At 52.0% G+C, this 22,946-nt stretch overlaps 1 protein-coding gene across 2 annotated transcripts in view; it reads right to left on the bottom strand.

The window, feature by feature from the left end:
- Positions 1-783: 783 nt before the first annotated feature.
- The window catches only part of Myh14 (myosin heavy chain 14), a 59,277-nt gene continuing 37,114 nt past the window's right edge, over positions 784-22,946 (bottom strand). For both annotated transcript variants that reach the window (XM_032893735.1, XM_032893734.1), the window contains 21 exons: positions 22,483-22,614; positions 21,701-21,907; positions 21,113-21,250; positions 20,670-20,793; positions 20,344-20,515; positions 19,330-19,542; positions 17,832-17,976; positions 17,461-17,667; positions 16,801-16,905; positions 16,567-16,719; positions 15,460-15,708; positions 14,246-14,458; positions 10,619-10,831; positions 9,859-10,020; positions 8,884-9,012; positions 8,271-8,359; positions 8,057-8,180; positions 6,298-6,506; positions 3,392-3,500; positions 1,620-1,792; positions 784-1,337 (listed from right to left, as the gene is read on the bottom strand). In XM_032893735.1, coding sequence (XP_032749626.1) covers positions 1,184-1,337; positions 1,620-1,792; positions 3,392-3,500; positions 6,298-6,506; positions 8,057-8,180; positions 8,271-8,359; positions 8,884-9,012; positions 9,859-10,020; positions 10,619-10,831; positions 14,246-14,458; positions 15,460-15,708; positions 16,567-16,719; positions 16,801-16,905; positions 17,461-17,667; positions 17,832-17,976; positions 19,330-19,542; positions 20,344-20,515; positions 20,670-20,793; positions 21,113-21,250; positions 21,701-21,907; positions 22,483-22,614 — 3,420 coding nt within the window. In that variant the 3' untranslated portion in view covers positions 784-1,183. The remainder of the gene's footprint in view (positions 1,338-1,619; positions 1,793-3,391; positions 3,501-6,297; positions 6,507-8,056; positions 8,181-8,270; positions 8,360-8,883; positions 9,013-9,858; positions 10,021-10,618; positions 10,832-14,245; positions 14,459-15,459; positions 15,709-16,566; positions 16,720-16,800; positions 16,906-17,460; positions 17,668-17,831; positions 17,977-19,329; positions 19,543-20,343; positions 20,516-20,669; positions 20,794-21,112; positions 21,251-21,700; positions 21,908-22,482; positions 22,615-22,946) is intronic.

Genomic DNA, 22,946 nt, shown 5'->3' with positions numbered 1-22,946 from the left:
CAGCAATTGAGATTGCGTAGCTTGAGGCATGTTCTGGGTTCAATTTCCAGAGCTACAAAGTTTCAGAGTACAGAGATGTGTGTGTGTGTGTGTGTGTGTGTGTGTGTGTGTGTGTGTGTGTGCGTGCGTGTGTATATTTATCTCAATTTGGCCAGTTGGCGAAATAGGTTTCAATGACAGAACCTGTCTCAAAAAATTAGCGTATATGGGGGGTCTGGAGAGATGTGTCAGCCACTAAGAGCCCTTGCTGATCTTGTAGAGGACTGGAGTTCTGTACCCAGCGCCCAGTAACTCCAGCTCCTGAGTACCTGATCTTTTGGCCACCTTGGGTACTTCGGCACGCGACTGCCTTGGTTTCCTTGACAACAAGTGTGAGCAGCCCTCTTAACTGGAACATACGAGAGCACGAGTTTGTGTCCTGGAGACCTAGGACGCAGGGAGAGTGTGGGTATACACGGTGGGTGTAAAAACTGCCTTCACTCGTGGATTACTAACCCTGAAGCCAGACTGTGTGGCTTGGATCCTGGTTAAGACTTCCCGTGTCCGCAAGGTAAGCTCAGCCTGTCTGCGCCTGTTTCTACTTCTAGGAAAGGGCTAGGAAGTTGTGCCTCACTCTCTCAGCAATGCTCACAGATGCTGAGGACTCAATGGTTTGCCTAGCATATAGTAAGAAACCCTTAATTTCTATTGTACTGTAAATACCCTGTCCCTAAGAAGAGCCTCACATATCACAGAAGCTAAAGTTCCTTGTGCTCTGGTAACCAATTAGGAACCCAGCCGTGGTGAAGGATCCAGCCAGTTTATTTCTTTAGTGTCTGGAGCATGAGGGACCATGAGCGCTATCCTATGAGCACCCCTCCCCCCAAAGAGAGCAAGACAGGGGGTGGAAGCACCCTGCCTGTCTTCTCCAGGGGACAGGCCTGCTGAAAACAGGAGCAGACTGGACATCCTTGACATCCATGTTCAATTTTGTTTCTCTAACAAGAGCGACCATCCTTGCCTCCCTCCCACCCAGCTCCTTGGTTTGGGGCCTTGATTTGGAGTCCCCAGTGAGCAGGGGTCCTGGGGTCCCAGTAGGGTTCATCAATGCCAGAAAGTGCCAGAGGACAGTGTCGTTTCAAAGTGCAAACCAGGAGGGGCACCAGAAAGGGCTCTGTCCTTGGTGCATCTCGGACAGACTGGATCACTGGGGGGTGGCAGGGGGCGGAGCCTCAGGCTCCTGGGTTGGTGCAGAACCAGGCTCTGCCCCCTCAGCCTCTTCCTCGTCGGAAGCCACGCCCTCTTCCAGCCGGAACACCTGGCGCACAGTTCGAGTGGTGAAAGTAAGTGGGCCACGCCTGTGGGAGGAGAATGTACCAGTGAGAGAGAGAGGGACAAAGATGCAGACCGAGATGAGAACACAGATGCAGAACGGATAGAAGGGGAACAGGAAAAGCTTCGGTCCAAGGTTGGTAAATGGGCAAACAGGCAGATGGCACCTGAGCAAGACTACAAAGCACAGGTGGGAGAACAGGGAGGCCGCAGCCTCCTCCCCATCCTAGGGTCCTATGCCCAGGCGGGCCACCTAGGCCAGGTCCTGCACTCCTCTCCAGAGTGGTACCAGCAAGTAGGTAGCTTACCGGAGCCTGTTCCTCAGCGTGGTCACCTCCCGGTTCATGGATTCTGCAGACTCAGTGACGTCCTCCAGCTCCCGCTGCAGACGCCTCCGGCCAGCCTGTGCCCGAGATGCTTCCTCCTCTGCCTCCTCCAGCTGTCTCTTGAGCTGCTTCAGCCGGAGGTTGCTTTTCTCCAGCTGAGTGGAGATGGACCGGGTCATTCCTGTGGTGTTCCTGGTGCCTCACACCCTGCACTCCTCACACCAGCCTCCACCCTGCCTCAGTCTCTCCTTTGTATAGCCAGGGTCATCCTGGAGTGGGACAACTGTGGTAATCTACTGAGACCTTTAGTTATGGCAACAAAATATGCAGAAGACAGGTGGGTGTTGAGCAACAATGAAGGGCACAAGGGGCAGAGAGTACCAGACCCTCCCAGTGAGATCTCCTGCTACACCCCACCCCTACCACATTGCCTGTGGTCTTTGGAATGCAAGATCATTTAGGAGGCAGGCAGGAAGTTGAGAGGGGTGAGCCTCTGGGGCTGCAGTGTTTTCCAGCCGTCAGGCATGCTGGGGTAGGGTGGGGAGTTTTGGTGTCTGTGAGTTACCCATGTTTCTGTAAGTGACCCTAATAAACTCACTGGCTCACCATGCTGGCCTGATGGAACTGGTTCCTTGGGCTGTCAGTGCCCTGTCTAGTATAAACAGGTGGCTCCTTGGAAATCATGTGATTGCATTGGAGGGGTACTGGCACACTTAGAGCTACCCCACCCCTCACAGCTCTCCATCAGCTCCCCAAGACTGTCCTAATTAAAGCCAGCCTCAATATAGTCTTCCTCGTGTCCATGTCTCTGAGGAATTCGGTGACCAGACCACATTCACCCTGATCTGCCCAGACACTGCCACCTCTCTCCAGGGTAAGAACACATAGCATGTGACTTCATTTGTCTCCTATGGCACAGGCTGGCCTTGAACTCAATTAATATGTAGGTAAAGATGACCTTTAGAGATGAACTTCTGATGATCCTGCCTTCATCTCACAAGTGACTGCTTGGAATCGAAACCAGGGTCTTTGGCATATTAGGTAAGCACTCTACCAATTAAATCACATCTCCAATCCAGACTTCATTTCTTATATTCCTCTCTCTAGATATACTGACTCAATGTGCTTATTTCATTTCCTCCAGGCCTTTGAACGTCCTGCTTTTTACATCTGGCTATACCACCCCTGTAAGGTCTTAATTCAAGTGTCACCTCCTTAGCCCTTCCCAACATCCAGTCTGGACAAGGCTCTCCATTCCTGTTTTTTCATTCTTTTTCTTCTCCTCCCCAGAGTCTGGCATTATCTTTGTCTGGTTGTATGTATAATAGTTTTCCTAGGCCAGTAATGTGAACCCTGTGAAGGCCAGGACCTTCTGGAAATGTACCAGCACCTTACTTCAAATGCCTAGCAATGTGCCTGGCACAAAGTCCATGCTCAAGAATCATTTGTGTAATGAACAGCAAACAAGGCATAGCTGAGCTTTTAAGGACACAGAAATTCTGCCTAAGTATAGACTTGTAGTCACATCTAGGCTCTGTTACCTACAGACTACAGGACACTTTTCATTGTTGCTGCTGGTTTGAGAAGGGGTCTCTCACTATAGTATACGGTATCCTGGAACTCATAGCAATCCTCCTGCCTCAGTTTCCACCATAACTGGGATGACCCACTGAGCCACCTGCCAGGCCAGGGTAGATATTATTTCCTGGTTTTGATCCCACTGGCTACGATTTGTAGTGATGTCATCTGCTCACCTGGTCCCGGAGCTGGTCAGCCACCCTGCGCTCTTCATCCACCTGAAGAACCACCTCCTTCAGCCGCTTCTCAGCTCTGCGTACCAGCTTGCCAGAGAGGATGCGCTCTCTAAAACGAAGAAAAGGTGGTGGCCCAGGAAACCCTCTGTCAACACAGCAGTGTGGATGGCTGTCCCATCCTTGGGTCTCTTCTCTCTTCCTACCTTCCAGCTGCCTCCCACTCAGCCAGACACTGGCTGCAAAGCAGCTAATGTTCTTAAAATGTCTTCTGTGATATTGATAGTTTTAAGACAGGGTCTCATGTAGCCCATGCTGGCTTCAAACTTGCTATGTAGCCAAGGATGACCTTGAACTCCTGATCCTCCTGTCTACATTTCCCACATCCTGGGATGACAGATATGCACCATCATGCCCAGTTAGTTTATGCAGTGCTGGGGATGAGCCCAGGCCTTTGTGCATGCCAGGCAAGCATTCTACCCACAGAGCCCAGCCCCCAACCTGCCTCTGGATGCAGAGCAGTTCAAATACCTTCTATACTGAGGTGCTAATGCCAAACTGGAAATCAGGAATCATAGTCAGACAAGCCTGTCTGATCTGTTTTTCTATACATCACATCAGGATCATGGGCATCTCATCTACAAAAATGGCAGCCAGGCAGCAACAGATGCAAACTGCTTCATTCATTTATTTATATTTGTGTGTGTCCATATGCCTATCATGTGCTATGGCAGTCAGAGGACAACTTGCGATTGATTCTCCCAGAACTCAGTGGCAAGTTCACTAAGTCACATTACCGGCCCTTTTTAAAAAGGTGTTGATCTTTTGGTTGACTGTTGAGGGCACAAAGGTCCTGTGTGTGTGTGCACAGATCTAGTGAAACCAGAAATGTTAAGCACATAGAAATGCCTTTCCCAAAGACTGGGGGTGGATTTTGTTAACTTCCTAGAGACCTTCTTGCTATCTGTGGTGTGAGACCTCACCCAAATCGCCCATAGTGATTTTTCCAGACCGGAATAATCTATGTTTAGATCCCAGGTAAAGCCATCCTTAGGGGAGATGTCACATGTACTTTATGGCTGACTGACCTTTATGCTATTGGTCAGAGACCACACTAGATCCTAGGCCTTTTAACTATAGAACCTTCCCTCATGGTCACATGTTCTAAGTCACACCTTAAGCTTTATTGTGCACTTGGAGTAGGAATGATTCTTGCCTGGAAACTTTTCCCCAAATTGTACTGTGTTTTAAATATGCTGACAGCAAGCCAGCCATCTGGCCTCAGACAAAGTCAATCTGAACCAGGTTTCCACTTTCATCACTTTGCATGGTGTGCTTCCGGATTGACACTGCAGGGACCCACTCCACTCAATGGTTTCTTTTGTTTGATTAGTTTTGTTTGTTTGGTGGGGTTCTTTTGTCTAGTTTTGTTTTATGGGACAGGATCTCACTGGGTAGCCTGGTAAACTTGAAACTCTTTGAGTAGATCAGGCTAGCCTCAAACTCAAAGAGATCCACCTGCCTATGTCTCTGGATGCTGGGATCAAAGGCGTGAAGCCCATTGCCAGCCTGGCTTGACAATTACTTTTGATTAACTTTAGACAACAAAGAATCAATTAAGTGGAGAGAATCTCGATGAGGGAGTGGCTAGATCAGCCTGGGCTGTGTCGTGCCTGAGGGGATTGTGTTGACTGTTAAATGATGTGGGAAGACCCAGCATGCAAGTGAGTGGCATTTTCCCCGGGTTTGGGTGAACTGTGTAGAAGAGAAGCTGAGCTGAACTGAGCATGCCCAGCTATGGCTGTGACCAGCTGCTTCAGGCCTCTGCCTCCCAAACGTGCCCTAAACAAGGGACTATACCCTACAAGCTGAATCGACCCTTTCTCCCTCAAGCTGATCTTGCAAGGTGTCTGCCATAGCAACAGAAATAAAATTAGGGGTGTGTGTGTGTGTGTGTGTGTGTGTGCGTGTGCATGTGCACACGCATGTGTTCAGGGGACAGCTTCAGGTACCAGTCCTCATCTTCCCCCTCGTTTGAGGCAGGGTCTCTTAGTTCACTGCCCGGTACACACTGTTAACTGGCCAGCGACCTTCCCAAGATTCTCCTGCCTCTCCCTCCCATATTGCTGTAGGAATGCTATATCACAGACATGGGCCACCATGTCCAGCCTTTCTGTGGGTGCCGAGTTTGCGAGCTCTAGTGCTCCCACTTCAGGGCAAGTATTTTACTCCATGAGCCATCCATCTCTCTAGACTGGCTTCTTGGCTCTAACTATGAGATACTAAATAAAACTGCAGCCATTTTGTGACCATTGGGGAAATACACAGGCATCGACCCAGAGGCCAGCACCTTTTTATGTAAGAAAATCCTTTTTGTGATGGTTTGATTGGGGTGGGGGATGAGTTCTCCATCCTTCCTGTTCCCACACCCTTGGCATGTGACTGAAGCTGCTCCCATGTGATAACTGCTCGAGCTATCACAAGACTTGTTCTGCTTCTGGCTAAAGTGCCACAGTGCAAGCTCCAAGCCTCTAGAAGCTATTGATAGTGTCCCTTATTCTTCAGACCCCAGCTCTGCCATGTAGGCAATCCTGGGTCAGCCTACTGGAGGATGAGCGGCCACATGGAACAGAACCAAGTTAGTCTAGTCATCCTGGGCAAGGCCTTACATGTACATGAGCCCAAGGAAGCAAAATCATGTAGCCAAACCTCCTGTCAAGAAAGATACACCAGACAGGTCAACCAAGTATCTACAAGCTGGGGCCCAATTCAGAGCAATAAACTTCTTGTAAAGTCAGTAAGTTTTCGGGTATTTTGTTACACAGAAGTAGTTAGCTGCAATCCTGTTGCACAAATGCTACTGCCACAGACTGGAATTACTTCTGTGCCAAAGCATCTTCCCTCCTCACCTGCTCTCCTGCTCCAGCTGCTCCTCTGCCTGGGCCAGTTTAGACTCAAGAGCGGCGATCAGCATTTTCTGCCTGGCTCTGGCTCCAGCATCCTCTTCACCCAGGCGGGCCCGCAGTTCCTGGATCTGCCGCTCCAGCTGCTGCCTTCCACTCTCAGCCTTGGCTGAGAAACTGCGTTCAGCAGACAGCTCTGTGGTGAGGGTCTCTACCTGCAGTGGGAAAGGAGATGGGACATTGTGAGGAAGCTGGTGGCAACACCAGGAACCTCCTGGGACGAGCTGAGCTCATGGCTGTTAAATGCAGAGCACGGAGGCTGGTGGCGCAGAGAACTCAACAATAGCACTGGGACGAGCCAGGAGAAACAATCCTCACCAGACCGCATCCTTTACTTTTTAATGAACAAGAATGTTTTAAATTTAAATTTACTCAAAATTATTTCAGTCTCTCTAAATTTAGTCAACATTTTTATTTGAGAGAGGGTCCCGTGTTACTCAGGTTGACCTAAAACTCACAATTTAACTGAAGATGACCTAGAACTCCTGATCTTCCGCCTCCACTTCCCCAAATGCTGGGATGACAGGCATACACCGGCACAGTCAGGTTCTGCTTTGCTATTTTAGTGAGTCCCAGGGATGGTCACAAACTTGTTTAAATGCCCTAAATGTGTGGCTGTGAACTGGACTATTTCAGGCCCTTCACACTCTCCTCTGCACCAGGGTCACCTGCGGAGCCCAGGAGAAGGAGCCAGGCTCCGGCCCCTCCCGCCAGAGAGGCTGAGCCCTAGGGTAGCAAAGGCAGCAGAGACCTGTGGGGGATCATCTGAGGAATGAGGCCTCCATTCATAGCAGCTGCCGATGTGTAGACTTGGCCCTGGCCCTAATAATAGCACCTTGACACCCTCAGCTTGCTCAGAAATCACAGGGCAGCGGAAGACACTTCAGCCCAGGCTGATTAAAGATTTTCGCATCTCGCCTCCCAGGGTACATTCGTGAGCACAGCAGCCCTCCTTTATAGCCTTTAAAATTTTAATTGTAAATGAAAATGGTGATGGGGGTGGGGTGGGGTGGTAGGGGCTGGCAAGAACTCAGTTGGTAGAGGGCTTGCCTAGTATACAAAGAGCTCCTGGTCATCAGGGGCACAAGGAGTACAAGGTCTTCATCCTCAGGCTACATAAAGAATCCTTGACTACAGAAGACCCTGCCTTAAACACTGGGGGGGAGGGGAGGAGGGATGCCACATAACACTAAAGGAACTTGGGCTTGGTCTGTTTTTCAAGTACAAGGAAGTCTATGGCAGGAGGATTGCTGTGACTTCAAAGCCAGTTTGAAGTTATTGATAGGAGGTTGAAAATCAAAACCCTAAACTTCCACCCACAGTAATGAGTGAGGTTTTCTCTCCTGGCTGGGCTGACGATGATAGACGAGGTTTCCTTTTATTAACGTGTGAAGCCATCCATTCATTCAGACGTCAGTGTTTGCTTTTGGTAGCCCTGGCTGGTCTCGAACCTGTGACAATTCCCCTGACTATGGAAAGTTCTGAGATTACAGCTGTGAGCTGCCACGCTTAATAGTCCCCTTAATTCCTGTTTCAAGTCTGTTGGCGAGACCTCAGAATTGCTGATGAATCAATGGGTCAAGCCTTCCTGACTTCTTCCTTCAAAACCCACATCAAAGGCCCTCCTATCAAATGAATGAGAGCCCCTGGAGACTAGGGTGGGGGAGGGGTGCGTCTGGCTGGCCGGGGTTGCTGCAGGGCCCACCTGTAGCACCAGCTTTCGGTAGTGGTCCTTGAGCAGCTCCGAGTTATTCTGCTCTTCCTCCAGCTCCTCTTCCAACTGGCCCAGTCGCCCCTCCAGCTGCCGTTTCTCCTCCAGGGTGGCTGCCCTAGAGGGTAAGATGTGGCTTCAGAGGATAGGCCTGAGACAGGAGCATGCCCCGCCCACGGCCTACAGCCCACGGTCCCACGACACTCACTTGCTAAGGTTGCCACTGGCCACCTCCTCTGCCATCTCATCTCTGTCCTGCTGGGCCTGCCTCCGGGCTCGGTCTGAGGCAGCCAGTTCCTATGTGGACGGTCAAGAACAAAGGGGTAAGGGGTCAAGACACTGGTATTAACCTTTCTCTGTCCTTTGGCCTTTTCCTGCTGTGAGCCTGTGATCCTCACCTTGGAAGGATTTTTCTTAGCGCTGGCCACCAGTGGTCCTTCTCCACATCTCTCGTCACTGGGCCTCCTCCTACCCCCATGCTATCCACATGTCCTCCCTCCTACCCGGCTGTGCCTTCTCTTCTGTGTCGCCTTGGACCCCGGACTTTTTCTTTACTTCAGCCTCCTGCTCCTGACTTCTTGGCTCCTGTCTGTCTTCCTCGTCTTTCTAGGACTAGCCCTAGCAGTTCCTGCTCTAACTCCCAATAGCCCCCAGGACAAGATTCCCAGCTCCGGAAGGCAGGAGACACAGGGAGCCACGCCCACTTCCAAAGTGTCCCCCTTCCAAGACCTCCTGAAAAGCCCCGCCCGCCGGTCCTCCAGGAACTCCAGTTAAGCCACACCCACTCTGGGGCCTCCCGCTGGGCCCTGCTCACATCTTACCTCTTGCAGCCGCAGCACCTCAGCTTCCAACCCCTTGAGCCTCTTCTCACTTTCCCTGCTCACGGTAAACATCTCCTCGCGGGAGCTACGCGTCTCCTCCACCTCCCGCCACAGCTCTTTCATCTGGGCCTGGGTAGGTGAGGGCTTTGTCAAACTGTGACCAGAAACCCCACCCTTGAGGGAGCTGATAACCTGCTCAGGGCCAGGGCAAGCAGGGCCAGCACAGAGCCTATTGTCTGCCCCAAAGCCTATGCGTGCTGTGTGTGTGCCCTTGGGCCAATTCCACTCCTTCTCTAAGCCTTAGTTAACCTCTTAAAGTGAGCCACGATAGAATATTTAGCCTGTGGCTATGTGGTCACTGCCTGGGAGTGTGAGGAGAGGCCAACGCAAACTTTTTCTCCACCCAAGGGGAGTCCAGCACTGCTATGAGGAACCAGTGATAAAGAAGGTGGGCTACAGTGGTAAAAGTTGTTATTATTATTATTATTATTATTATTATTATTACATGTCTGACGAAGGGGTTAAGCAAGGAATCTTTTTTCTGAATGTATGAACTGGCCCTTTTGACTGCTGCCCCATAGTAATATACCACAGGCACCTGTCGGTTTAAATGCCCTAGTGTTGGCTGGGGGCGTGGTTCAATGATAGAGCCCTTGCCTAGAATCCCTCCCCCTGCCCGGCGAAGAGCAGGGGCGTGGCTCGTTGGTAAAGCCCCTGATTAGAATCCCCCAGAGAGCATTATTCACGGCGCTAAGTTCCATCATTAAATCTATCACATAATTAAATGATGAGCTTAGATTTCAAAGTCTAGCATCTGAAATGAAGGAAATGCAAAATAAAAAGAATGAACACACATCAGAGGCCAGCTTTTTCCGAGGTCACTAGCTAAACCTGCTCCTGCTGCCCGTGAAGGTGATGGGACCAGACCTCGGACCCTGGATCCCTGGCTCCTCCCACCCTCGAGGTCCCCCTCACCTGCATCTTCTTCAGCTGCTTCACTGCCTCTTCCTTGCCCTGCCCAGCAGCAGATGTCTGTGCCTTCAACTCCTCCAGTTCCAACTCCAGCTTCTTGCGGGCAGCCATGGCCAGTGCCCTCTGCTTCCGTTCCTCATCGCGCTCTACCTCTGCGTCTCTCAGCTGGGGGCAGGGTCAGAGAGGTTAGAGGTCATGGCAACCAGATTCCTCCTCTGTGACTCATCCTACCTAGGCCTTTCTGGTCCCTCCTGCCCTGTTTTATATCTATTTCCTTTATAAGATTCAAAAGCTCCCCTCCCTCCCCGAGGTAGTAAGCACCGGCTGAGGGAGAGGAGGCTCTCTTAGTGGGTTTGCACCACGTGCTTGGAGTCACTCTCGCTGCTCTAAGCAAGCCCCAGTCAGCTCAGTGGTTTACCAAGCTGGGCTGGAATCCTTTCTATGGCCACTCCATGTCCTTTCTATCAAGGGTAACATTCTATTTAAAGGAAAAGTCAGCCACTTAGGCTGACAGTGAGGGGTAGGAGGTGGGTGTGTCCTTGAGGTGGCACACTATGGTAAATGGTGTGTGAGCTAGGGAATGTTGACACACCCGCCGTGGCACGGGTGTGTCCCTGCCTCCTGGCAGAGCAGGAGGATGGCTCTATGTGTAGGGGTGGACAGCAAGAGGACCCCGGTGAAAACGCTAACAGAGGGGAACTCCCTTCCCATGTGCTGTCACCTGGGTGGCTCAGGCACACTGCAGCCTCTTGCCAGACAGTACCTGCTTGGCCAGCTGCCTCCGCCTCTCCTCGCCAGCATCATCACGGCCCTGCAGGTCGCGTTCATGTTGAGCCTTCAGGGCCTGCACAGTCACCTCCAGGCGCAGCTTGGCATCCTCCGCGGCAGTCAGCTCATCCTCCAGTTCTGTCACCTGTGTCCGCAGGTCACTGGCTGCCTGTTCAGCCACCCTGCGGGCTCGCTCGAGCTCGTGCACCTGGTGGAGCGGGGGAGCCAGTGTGAGGCCTGGGCCAGGATTAAGATGGTGTCCTGAGTAGAGGGGAGGCCATGATGGGGACCAGAGTAGTAGCTGGTAGAGAAGCCTAAGTGAGTTAATTCTCTCATTCACACTATTTACTGAACACCAACCAGGCGTCATCTTAAATGATCCGAGGACATTTTATGAAAGTCTATATGTGATGATTGGTTTTAATTGTTTTTGTTTTAGGGTTTCAAGACAGGGCTTCTCTGACTGTCCTGCCAGTCCTGGAACTCACTCTGTAGACCAGGCTGGCCTCGAACTTAAAGATCTGCCTTGCTTAGGTTCTAAAATGATTCTCTCTCTCTCTCTCTCTCTCTCTCTCTCTCACACACACACACACACACACGTTCACCACAGTGTACATGAAAAGGTTAGAGGATAACTTGCAGGAATCAGTTCTCTCCCTCCACCACGTGGGTCACATAGCTCAAGGCTAGCCTGGTCTACAGAGTCCAGGCTGCCAGGATTACACAGAGAAACCCTACCTCAAAATACAAACTAAGGTCAGCGGCCTTGGTGGCAAGCACCTTTCTCCTCTGGGCCATCTTGCTGACCCAGCGTCCTTGCATTTTATTTAACTATTCGAAATGCCTTGAAACTTCTGGCGCAGAGACTAGGTCGTGTGGTATGGAACTCAACCACTGTCAACTTAGTCATCTGAGAGAAGAGCCCTGATTGAGGAATTGTCCAGTCTGTGGGCATCTGAGGGAGGGGGACTGTTTTGATTATTAATTGATACAAGAGAGCCCAGCCACTGTGGGCAGCAGCATTCCTAGTTAGGTGGGCTAGGCTATGTAAGGAAGTTAGCTGAACTGGGCAGTGGTGATGCATACTTTAATCCACGTGGATCTCTGTGTTCAAGGCTAGCCTGGTATACAGAGTCCAGGACTGCCAGGATTATAAAGAGAAACCCTGCCTCAAAATACAAAAAAGAAAGAAATTGAAGAGAAAGAAAAGAAAGCTAGCGGAGCGTGAGGGGGTCAGCATGCAGGGTTCTTCCATGTTCTGTTCAGCTTCTTGTCTTGATGTTTTGTCATCGCAATGGAAAGGCCATGAGAACATGCTTAAAAATCTATGACAGCAAGAAGCCCTCTTCCTTCTCCAGAGGCTCTTTCCCCTCAGGACCCCCATTGTGCTGTAGGTGGAGGGTCTCTGTTAATGCTCACCACCTCAGGGCCCCATTGTGACTGCCTGTAGCCGTGAGTCTACAATTCTCCCTAACGGTGCTCATGTGAGGTGTATCTTTGACTCAATCTTATTTCTACAAAGATGCTTTTAAAAAAATATGTTACTGGAGCCGCAGAGATGGTTCAGTGGGTAACCAAGAGCACTGACTACTCTTCCAGAGAACCCAGGTTCAATTCCCAGCACTCACATGGCACTCACACTGTCTGTAACTCCAACTCCAGAGGATCTGACACCCTCACACTGTCAAGTCGGCAGAACACCAATAATGCATGTAAAAACAAATGTGTCTTTTTTTTTTGGTTCTTTTTTTCGGAGCTGGGGACCGAACCCAGGGCCTTGCGCTTCCTAGGCAAGCGCTCTACCACTGAGCTAAATCCCCAACCCCCAAATGTGTCTTTTTAAAGAATATAAAAAAGACACATTGCCATTGACTTTTAAAAATAAATAATATATTATTTTAAATTATGTGCCTCCATGTTTGTGTATGGGTATGTGCATGTGTACATTCAGTACCCACAGAGGCCAGAAGGGGGCAGCAGATCCTTTGGAGCTGAGGGTTGTGAACCGCTGGTGTAAGTGCTGGGAACTAAACCCAAGGCCTCTACCAGAGGTCACAGCCAGTGCTTGTGACCACTGAGCCACCTTGTCAGTTCCTCCCAGTTATCATGAACGCACTCTCCACCTCCATTCTTACATCAATTGGGGGCTTCCATATCTTCCAGGGAGGTTCTTATCAAAACCCCAAGAACCAGACACAACCTGTGGGAGACTCTGCTTAGCTGTCACCTCCTGGAGAAGATGCCTTTGCCCTTCAGCCCTGCAACTCTAGCTGCTGCCAGCTGCTCCCATGATGGTCTCCCAGGCTCCAACATGCAGAGCACAGGGCCCTTGTCCACCTATTTATTCCCTATCCAGTGACCCACACTGAGCAGGTCAGCCGGGCCTAGGGGTGCAGGCCTGGGCACACGCAGAAGCTTGCATTTAATAGCGTTCCTACTGCGTATATGTGAATGGCAATCTCGTTCTGTGTGTGACATATGTCTGGCAAGGTATGGTGGCACATACTTCAACACACAGAAGGCTGAGGCAGGAGGATTGCCAGGAGTCCTAAATCAACTTGAGATAAAAAAATAACGATGATGATGATGATGATGATGATGATGATGATGATGATGATGATAGAAAAGCTGAGTGTTTCGGTGCGTGCCTTTAATCTTAGCAATTGGGAGGACCTCTTGAGTTCAAGGCTGACCCTACACAGCAAATTTTAGGACTGCTGGGGCTACATAGAAAAACCCTGTCTGGGGACTAGAGAGATGGCTCAAAGGTTAAGAGCACTGACTGTTCTTCCAGAGGTCCTGAGTTCAATTCCCAGCAACCACATGGTACCTCACAACCATTTGTAATGGGATCTGATGCCCTCTTCTGGTGTGCCATAAAATAAATAAATAAAATAAATTTCTTTTTTAAAAAAAGAAAGAAAAATCCTGTCGGAGTGGTGGGGGAGGGGAAGCAAACAAATGAAAAAAGTTAAACAAAACTGTGTATGTGTGATGGAGTGAAATGACAATTTTTGAGTTTTGGCTTTTTTAGAAAGCACAGGGATATTACAAGAATATGTTTTTGTTCTAATCCCAGATGTGGGGATATGTGGCTACTTCAGACTGTCCACAGCAGCTGACTATGATTTGCCTCGTGCTCTGGCAGAGGTGTGATTTTGCCAGCAGGAGACAGTTCCTTACGATTGTGTGACATTTGGAATTCCGGGGGCTCTTCAGAGGGTGTATAAATGAGAGGGTCCCTGAGAGGCTGGGTGGGTTGTTAGTATGGTTTGTTAAGCAGTCATGCGCAAAGAAGAAACAACAACAAGAAGACAGTAGATATCCTGATGGCGAAGATCACACTCGCCCCAAGGATCTCGATGCCCCTAATCAGCAGGGCTAGTCTAATGATAGTCACCCCTTTCCCTCTATCTTTTTCTCTCTCCTGTCTAGTGTTAGGGGGAAGGGTAGAGAAGGGTGGAAAAAGAAGAACCCACCAAGTAACCAAAAGTCCAGCTACAGTGGAGGAATTTGTTCACACCCTGCGAGTGTCTGCAGAACGCCCATCTGTCCTTTGGTGAGCAGATGAGCATGTCTGCTGTGTGAGCTTCCGTCCCCACTGTGCCCACAACCTGCTTACGTTCTTGCCAACATCATCCTTGCTGCTCAGCAGTGCCTCCAGCTCAGCCCGCAGAGCACGGTTCTGCCTCTCCAGCTCCTCCCGTGCCTCCTGCTCCTCTTCCAGGGCCCGTGTCAGCGACAGGGCCCGGGCCTCTCGCTCCCGGCCTTCAGCCTCTACCCGTTCACGATCTTCCACAGCCCGTAGCACTGCAGCCTTCTCCTCTGCCAGGAGCTGCAGAGAAAAATGCAGGGGGAGATGGGTTGATGGGAAGGAGGGTGGGGAAGGGAGGTGGAGAGGGAGGAAAGAGATACTTGAGAGAGACAGAGTTAGAAATAGAGAGGGACACACATACACACACAAAGAGACACAAGAAATAGACAGGGGGAGAGACAGCTAGCCAGCCTCCTCTGCTGGCTATCAAGGCTGGAACTACAGATGGCCACCACACCCACCCAGCGTTTACACAGACGTTGGAGAGGCCGAACTGCACCTTCACTTTAACCAGGGTGGGCCACCTCATTGGCCCTCTGAAAATCTTTTAATCAGCCAGAAAGACACGTGACCTTTGCTACAGACACTGGGGACTGGAAACTCCCATCTGTAATTGATGGGCTTTTTGGGCATGGAAACCTAGGCAAGAATGGTTGAAAAGGGCTCTGTCTGACTTCTGGTTATGCTGCCCACTTGCTGCCACCACGATCTTCTGACTCACAGAGCTGTCAGCAATAGCACAAATGGCTGAGAACCAAACCCTCCAAACCCATGAGCCAAAATAATGCTTTGTCCTTCCTAAGCCAGTTGCCTCTAGTGCTTGCGGCAGTAACAGAATGCTGACAGGCCCGCGAACCTCTGGCATCTGCAATGATTATTTTAATCCTCAAGGATGCGGTACACTTGATGTGATTCCCACTTTCTAGATGGGTAGACTGAGGCTGAAATGGGAGCAGCAACACACAGGACAACTGAGGCAGGGTGTAAGCACCCTCAGGGGCACAAGACAGGATGTTCTGTACACCTTTATTTAAACTGGGGCACTCAAGCAATGGGGTGACAGGCACAAGCCGGACACTCGCAGTGGCCTGCTTTATAGACTATTTTGTGGCAGAGTCAGCCCCTACCTGGCAGTGACACAACTCCTATGCCTACTTCAAAACTTATCTCAAATGTTCCCTCTGCTAGCAAATTTCTCCCGATATTCAAATGGGCTTCTGGTTGCTCGGGGTGGCATTCACCTGGTCAAACTTTCGCTGCTTCTTCTCTAGTGTGCTCAGGAGCTGTTTCTGCTGCCCCAGGTCCACAGTGGCGTCGTCCAGCTCCTGCTGCAGCCGCCGCCGGGCTCGCTCTAGTCTTTCTACAGCCTCAGTCTTTTCTGCCAGGCGCTGGGCCAGGGTCTCTGCCTCCCGGGCTGCACGGCGCCGAGCCTCCTCCCCAGCCTCCAGCACGGCAGCCTCTTCTTCCTGGCGTCGCCGCCATTCAGAGAGCTGCAGGGAGGAGAAGGGTGATGGTGGTGAGTGACTGTGGTGTGGGCTTCTGGCACCTCGTGTCCTGGATGCAAACTGAGGCCTAAAGACAGGAAGGAGCTGACCACTGGGCCCTCCTGCCTCAAAGCAGTTGAGACCCTGAGAACTATCAGCCCAGCTCTTCCAGGGTACTGGCACCCTCAGCATGACCAAGGACTCAGTCTAAATGGGATTTGCTGTTGGGTCCCCCAGACCAAGGCAAAGTGACAAAGGCTGAGGAAGAAAAAAAAAGAAGAAGAGGAAAAGAAGAGGAAAAAGAGGAGGAGGAACAGGAGGAGATAGTCTGGGGAATACATAGGATGGGGAAGGGTCTCCATTGGAGATGGGTTTTGAAGTACACGTAGGAGCCTGCCTCTGGAAGGCTCACTCATTCATCCTGCTGGCGTTTCTTAAGACTTCCCATACATATCAGGGTCAGTTAATAGATGGGATATATAATCTGGTGAGGAGACACATGGGTAGAACAGTCACAGCCCAAGGTGGCCAAAATTTAGCCAGAGTAAAACGGAGGGTGGATGAGACAAGCAACCGACTAAGAGGAAGGGAAGATCGGAAGCCTGAAAGAGCCAAGGTCTGCAGACATTACTGGATAATACAGCCAGAGGCTCTGTCCAGGGTACTGGGGAGCCATAGCAGGCTGTGAGGAAGGGTGGGGAGAGTCCTTGTGCTACCTAGGGAGAGCGGAGGAGGTTCAGCGGGGCAGGGTTCATCACCCACACTGTGCACTGTGGGGTAGGGATGTCAGGGGCAGGCTTGGCAGTGGGGACATAGCCAGGGAGGCATGGGGGCCGTGGTCCCTGGACGGGTTTTACTGCCCACCTGGGCCTGTGTGGTCTGCAGCTCTCGGCCAGCCCGTTCCCTGGCAACCACCTCCTCTTCTATCTGCTCCCGAAGCCCGGCTGCCTCGGCCTCCAGGGCACGCACACGGGACCCCAAAGCCAGCTTTGCCCTGGTCTCCTCCTGCAGCAGTTCCTGTGGGAGGAAGGGATGAGGGGGTCAGGTGGAGTCAGTGGCAGAGTAGAGGATGGGGGCGGGAGGGATGAGCAGGGTCACCTGGGTGTCGTGCAGCTGGGACTCTGCACTGCTCAGCTCCTTGCTCAGCCTGATGGCCTTGGACTCAGCCTCACTTAGGGCTGTGGACACGCTCTCAAGTTCCACCTGCGGAAAGGAGAAAATGCAGCTGGCCAGGGTAGTTCAACACGGTGGGCCTTATCCACGCCTCTGCCCCAAATCCTAGCTGTAAGCATGGTGGGAAGCCAGTGCCATGGCCAGGGTCTAACACAGTATTAACACAGAGGCCAAGTATTAGGTGTTCCTAGAGGAGAGGAATTTCTAGCCCCTGTGCTTATAGGGAAATTGCTGTGCTCAAGCCTGATCCAAAGAGGGAGCCACAGCCAAATGAGGGAATACTATTCAGCAATGAAAAAGGATGAGGGATCTGGGTGTGGTGGCTCAAGACTTTAATCCCAGAATTTGGGGGGAGCCAGAGACAAGGGGATCTCTGTAAGTTCAAGACTAGCCCGGTCTACAGAGTGAGCTCCAGCACAGCCAGCGCTACGCCGCATAGTAACCCTGTTTCAAAAATGGAAAATATTTGAACCAAGCTAGACTGGGGTGGAGTCTTTTCTTTTTTCTGTCCTTGCTGCTCTATTTAGAGTGAAACTGTTCAGTCCTCCCAGGATTAGTCACATGACACCCCTTGCCCCTGCACACCTGGGCTCTCTGCAGCTTCTCAGCAGCCTCAGCCCGAGCCCTCTCAGAATCGCTGGATCGGCCCTGGACCTCCTGTAGCTGGGACTCCAGGCGTCGCCTCTTCTGCTCACCCTCCTGTCTCGAGGTCTGCAGGCTGCTCAGCTCCGTCTTAAGTTCAGACACCTCAGCCTCCAGGGAGAGCCGAGTCTTCTCCCACACACCTTTGCCCTGCATGGAGCGGGTGGAGCTGTTGAGGCTCTACCTCAGAGCCTCCGCACGCCCACCACCATTGCTCACCCCTCATTCCCTTGAGTTTTCATTCAATAGTCTCTTTTCAATTCACACTTATTCAAGGCTATCTCCCAGAGAGTGGCCGGCTGCCACCTACTCACCCTCCGTGCTTGCTCCAACTGCTCTGTCAGCTCCACCAGGGCCTGGCTATGCCTCTGTCTCAGCTCCTGCATGGCCACCTCGTGAGACCGGGCGTCCTCTTCCAAAGTCTTTTTCAGCTCTGTCACCTCCTGCTCCCTCTTGGACCTTTGATGTGGGCAGAAGAGAGGGGACAGGAATTCAGAGCAAAGGACTGTGGGATGTGAAGAGAACCAGACATGGTCTCCTCCTCCATTTCCTCCAAGGATGGGCCTGTAGTTTGTGCTCCCCAACAGCTCATGAGTCCCAACGCCTCAGTGCTCAGCTGGAGGCGCTGTTTGGAAAGGATGGACAAGGGGTTCAGCTGACACAGGGAGGCTGAGGGTTATAGTCAGCCTGGATTCCTGCCAGAGTGCATCTGCTGTTCTGTCAGGATGGCAGCCAGCCCTACCACAAGCTCCTCCACCACAGACAGGAAACACTCCTGCCAGCATGGAAGCCACTTCCCTGCCATGAAATCATGAGCTAAAACAGACCTGCCCTCTCAAGTCACCTCTTGTCAGGTTATATAACAAATGCATTTCCCAAGGTATCTGGGTGGTGATACAAAAGGGTGTGTGTTGTAAAGTGTCACCTCCTATTTATTCCTCAAACCCTACTCAAAGGGCCATTCCTCAGCAATGTCCTTCCAGAGTATCTCCCACAGACGTGGCTTAAATCTCTTGTAAGATTTAATCTCTTAAGTGTATGTGTATGGGTAGGTACATGTGACTGCAGTGCCCAAGGAGGCCAGAAGGGGTGTCATATCTCCTGAAGCTGGAGCCACAGGAAGTTGTAAACCACCATGTGGGCGCTGAGAACTGAACTCAAATCTTCTGTAAAAGAAGCCAGTGATCTTAACCACGGAGCCATCTCTCCAGTCCCTAGATTCACTTAAGAGTTGGCATTGGGACTGGAGAGATGACTCCGTGGTTAAGAGCCCCGACTATTCTTCCAAAGGTCCCCGAGTTCAATTCCCAGCAATCATATGGTGGCTCACAGCCATCAGTAATGGGATCTGATGTCTTCTGGGGTGTGTGAAGACAGCTGCAGTGTGCTCACATAAATAAAATGAGTACGTCTCTTTATTAAAAAGAGAGCGTTAGCCACCTTTAATCCCAACACTTGGGAGGCAGAGGCAGGCAGATCTCTGTGACTTTGAGGCCAGCTGCGTCTACAGAGCAAATTTCAGGACACCCAGGGCTGTTGCGCAGAGAAACTATGTCTCAAGAAGCCCAAATAAACAAACAAACAATCAAACAAACAAACAAAGAAAAGTTCGCTAAGAATGGGGTAGCCTGAGGACAAGGCTAGGTCTGACTCTTCAATCTACATCTTCAGAGCTGGTACCTGTGTGTGTGCGCGTGTGTGTGTGTGTGTGTGTGTGTGTGTGTGTGTGTGTGTGTGGCCTCTGTCCAGATGTGCCACACCCTCCCTGTCCCATCCACTATTCTCCCATGCCCGCCCACCACATCTTCTTACCGCAGCTCCTGCTGGGCGTTGGTGGAATCCAGGGTGTCCTCTAGCTCCCCGCGTAGCGCCTCCAACTCCTCGCCCAGGTCCCGGCGCTGCTTCTCCGCCTTGGCCCTGGCTACCCGCTCAGCTTCCAGGTCCTCCTGGGCCTCAGCAAGGCCAGCCTGTGCCTCTCGCAGAGACTTGAGCAGCTGAGCACGGGCACCACCCTCCTCCTCTGCCCTGGGGGTTGTGACAAGGACCAAGAAGGGGGTTGGCACTCAGGCAGAGCGGAGGGTGATGTTCAGGGGCTGGAGAGATCAGATGTGGGTTCAAGTCCTAGCTCTGTCTCTGGCCATGTGATTCCTATTCCCAAATCCTTTCTATTCGTATTCCTGGGTGTGCAGCAGAACCCACAGTTCCCCCAGGTGGCACTGGGCTCCTGCCCTGTGCCCAGCACCTTTGTGGGTCTTTGGGGAGTGGTTGCTGCTGTTTTCCAGGACGGGATCTTTCTAAGTTGCTCAGGCTAGCCTTGAACTCATGACAATGCTCCTGTCTCAGCTTCCCAAGTGCTGGGTCATTTTAACTTCTGTGTGTACAAGTAGAGGTCAGAAGTATCCTCAAATCATTTCTCCACCTTAATTTTTTTTTAAAGATTTATTTTTATTTTATGCGAACGAGTGTGTGTGCTCTATGTCTGCAGTGCCCAAGGAGGCCAGAACAGAATGTCAGATTCCATAGAACTATGGTTACAGACAGTTGTGGGCCTCCAGGAGGGAGCAAGAGCAGCCAGTGCTCTTAACCACTGAGCTATCTCCAGTTTTCTAATTCACATTTTCTTTGCGATGGAGCTGTACCCACAGGCCAAGGTGTCTTGGAAGGCCTCCCATGTAGTACGGTCAATGTGTTTCAAATAAGCAGCATCATGGCTTGCACACCGCAGTGGCTCAACAACTGCGTGTGGAGCCCTCGCAGTTGAGGTCCCTCACATGCTGTGTCTTCGTCGAGGCAAGGGGAGGAGGGACCGCTCCTGGGGAGGCTCACCTGACCAGGGCCGCCTGCAGCTCTTCCTCCTTGCGGCCCAGCTGTATGAGCAGCTCCTCTGCCCTCTGCTTCTGCTCCATCATCTGCTCCTGAAGCTCTGAGCTCTCCCCATCCAGCCGTCGCTTCAGTTTCTCTAGTTCCTGGCGGCCTTTCTCCTCTTTCTTCAGTCGGTCTGCAGGCATCAGGACAGGCAAGGGCTGCAGACGGAGGCCTGGCACCACCTCCTCCTCCCCCCTCTGACCCTCTGCAATCCTCCTCCTCCCTCTGACCCGCTGCCCGCAGGTCTTCAGTATGCACACAGCCCACCCTGGCTCCCGGCTGCTTACCTTCCATGTCTGCGATTGTGGCTTCATATTTGACCCTCAGCTTGTTGAGGCTTTTGACTTTCTCTTCCTCTTCCGCTGCCTGTGAGGAGAACTCAGCCAGGCGCTCCTCCAGCAGCCTCCGCTCCTGGGGACAGAAGAGACTCAGGACCCTTGCTTTCCAGCCATCTCACCAGCATCTGCCCTTCCCAGTCTTCCTTCCACTCCTCCCTCCTCTCCATCCTGGGGTCTGGACCCAGCCTACCTCACAGGGACTCTTTGATGTCATTAAGCACAGGGAGGGACGTGGGCTGCTCTTATGAACAACACTTCGGGCCATCCCCATGTGGTAGTGAATCCTCACCATCACCCCTCCAACCTCTGCCTCACTGGACCAGGATCCCAGCAGGAACCCATCTTGCTTTGCCATGGCCCCCAGAGGCTTCTCTCGCTGACCCAGGCCCCACCTTGCTCAGCTTGGAATTCTGGTCCTCCAGGAGCAGCAGATCCTCCTCAAACTTCTTCATCTTGGCCTCTGTGGTCACTTTCTCCAGCTGCAGTTTCTGCCGGGCACCCTCCTCTGCTTCTAGGTGGGTCTCCAGCTCCTGTGGTGGGTGGAGGGGATGGGGATCCCAGGGCTGTGGCTTTGCACATGTCAATGCCCTGGGTGACTGGGCAGCATCAAACTTCTCCTTGTCTCCCCGTTTTGCTCACTCATTGGCTTGACAAGCACTTACTGAGTGTCTAGTGTATACCAGACACCATTATAGACCCCCAAGATGGGTAACGATTTCTATTCATGCAGAAAAAGAACTCGAGTGTTCCCTCAGTGCACACAGATTTGAGAGAGTAGTCACAGGAGGGTAGCCTACTGGGGTCAGGGCCGAAGACAGAGGCTGAATCCTGAGGAAGGGACTTAATAGAGGGATCCAGCAGTACTTGAAGCTGATTCTAGTTCCTCCACCATTTGAATGAAATCTACTTAGTCTTTGTGCTTTAGACCCTCGGAGCCGAGCTGTGCAGTGGGGTGGACAGGGGTGTCTGGGCCCCCACACCTGGATGTGCTGCTGCAGCCTCTTCTTCTCGCTCTGTAGCTGCCGGCTGCACTCTTCTTCCTCGCCCACTCGTGCCTCCAGCTCTGTCACCACCAGCTCCAGCTCCTGCTTCCGGGCAGCCAATCGTGCCCGTGTCTCCTCCGCCTCAGAGCACAGCTCCGCTTCCGCTCGCAGCTGCTCGGCCAGGCGCGCACGCTCCTCCTCTAGCTGTGGACGGCAGGTACCATTCAGGGGCCTCTCTCAGGCTGCGCCCACATCCCCACCTCTTACCTCCCACCACCCAGCCTGGGTGCAGCAGACCCTGCCCCTTAAGCCCTGGCCTCCGCCCCTCATCCACACAGCTCTGTCATAGCTCCGCGCAAGGCTCCACATTCACCATTCGACCCTTACTGTCTTCAACTCGCTGCACTCATCAAAGCCCCATCTCAAGGCCTAAAGCCAGCCTTGAACCCCATCCCTGCCCCTGCCACTCACCATAGGAATCCTGTCCATCACACAGGCCCTGCCTAATAGCCTCACCTGCCCTCCCAGCCCGACCCTGACACACATGCGGGGCCCCACCTCCTCATCCTCTTCGTTCTGCCCTTCATATCCTGCCCCACTCCAAGCCATACTCCTCACCATCTTGACCATGCCCTTATGCCCAACCACTTCCCCACACTCCCACTCCTTCTGTGGAAGTGGCTCAACTCAAGAGCCCCGCCCCTCATACCGTGGCCACACCCACACAGACCCACTCTTCTGCGAGGCCTCCCTCCTTATGTCACATGGCCTCTCCTCACCTGTGCCACTCGACCCTGCAGTTCTCCCACTTCACGCGCGCTCTGCTGCTGCAGCTCCTGAACTTTCTGTAGCTCCTGGGCTCGCGCCTGCAGCACCTCATCCTGCCGTGTCACCTGCAGTAGGGGCTTCACCTGGGGAAAAATACAGTAGCTCCAGGAAGGGGAACCCACCACACGCCTGCAGCCTGTCACCTTTGCTGATGTATCCCTGTGAACCCGAGGGTGGTCTGGAGACCACTGGCTTCTTCTGGATCCAGCTGCACCTGAAACTGTGTGTACTTTTGATCTGTTGGTTTGTTTGATGGTGGTGGTTTTACACGTTTGATGGAATCAGTTTCCTCCTACCACAGTATGGGTCCTGGGGATTGAACTCATGCCATCAGGCTTGGGGGCAAGCATCTTTAATCTGCTGAGCCATGATATTATCCCCCTTCCCTTTTTTTTTTTTTTTTTTTTTTTTGAAC

The sequence above is a fragment of the Rattus rattus genome, chromosome 2, assembly GCF_011064425.1.
Source record: "Rattus rattus isolate New Zealand chromosome 2, Rrattus_CSIRO_v1, whole genome shotgun sequence".
Classification (NCBI taxonomy): domain Eukaryota; kingdom Metazoa; phylum Chordata; class Mammalia; order Rodentia; family Muridae; genus Rattus; species Rattus rattus.
The sequence above is the reverse complement of the archived record's forward strand: the minus strand, read 5'-3'. Positions and strand labels throughout refer to the sequence as shown.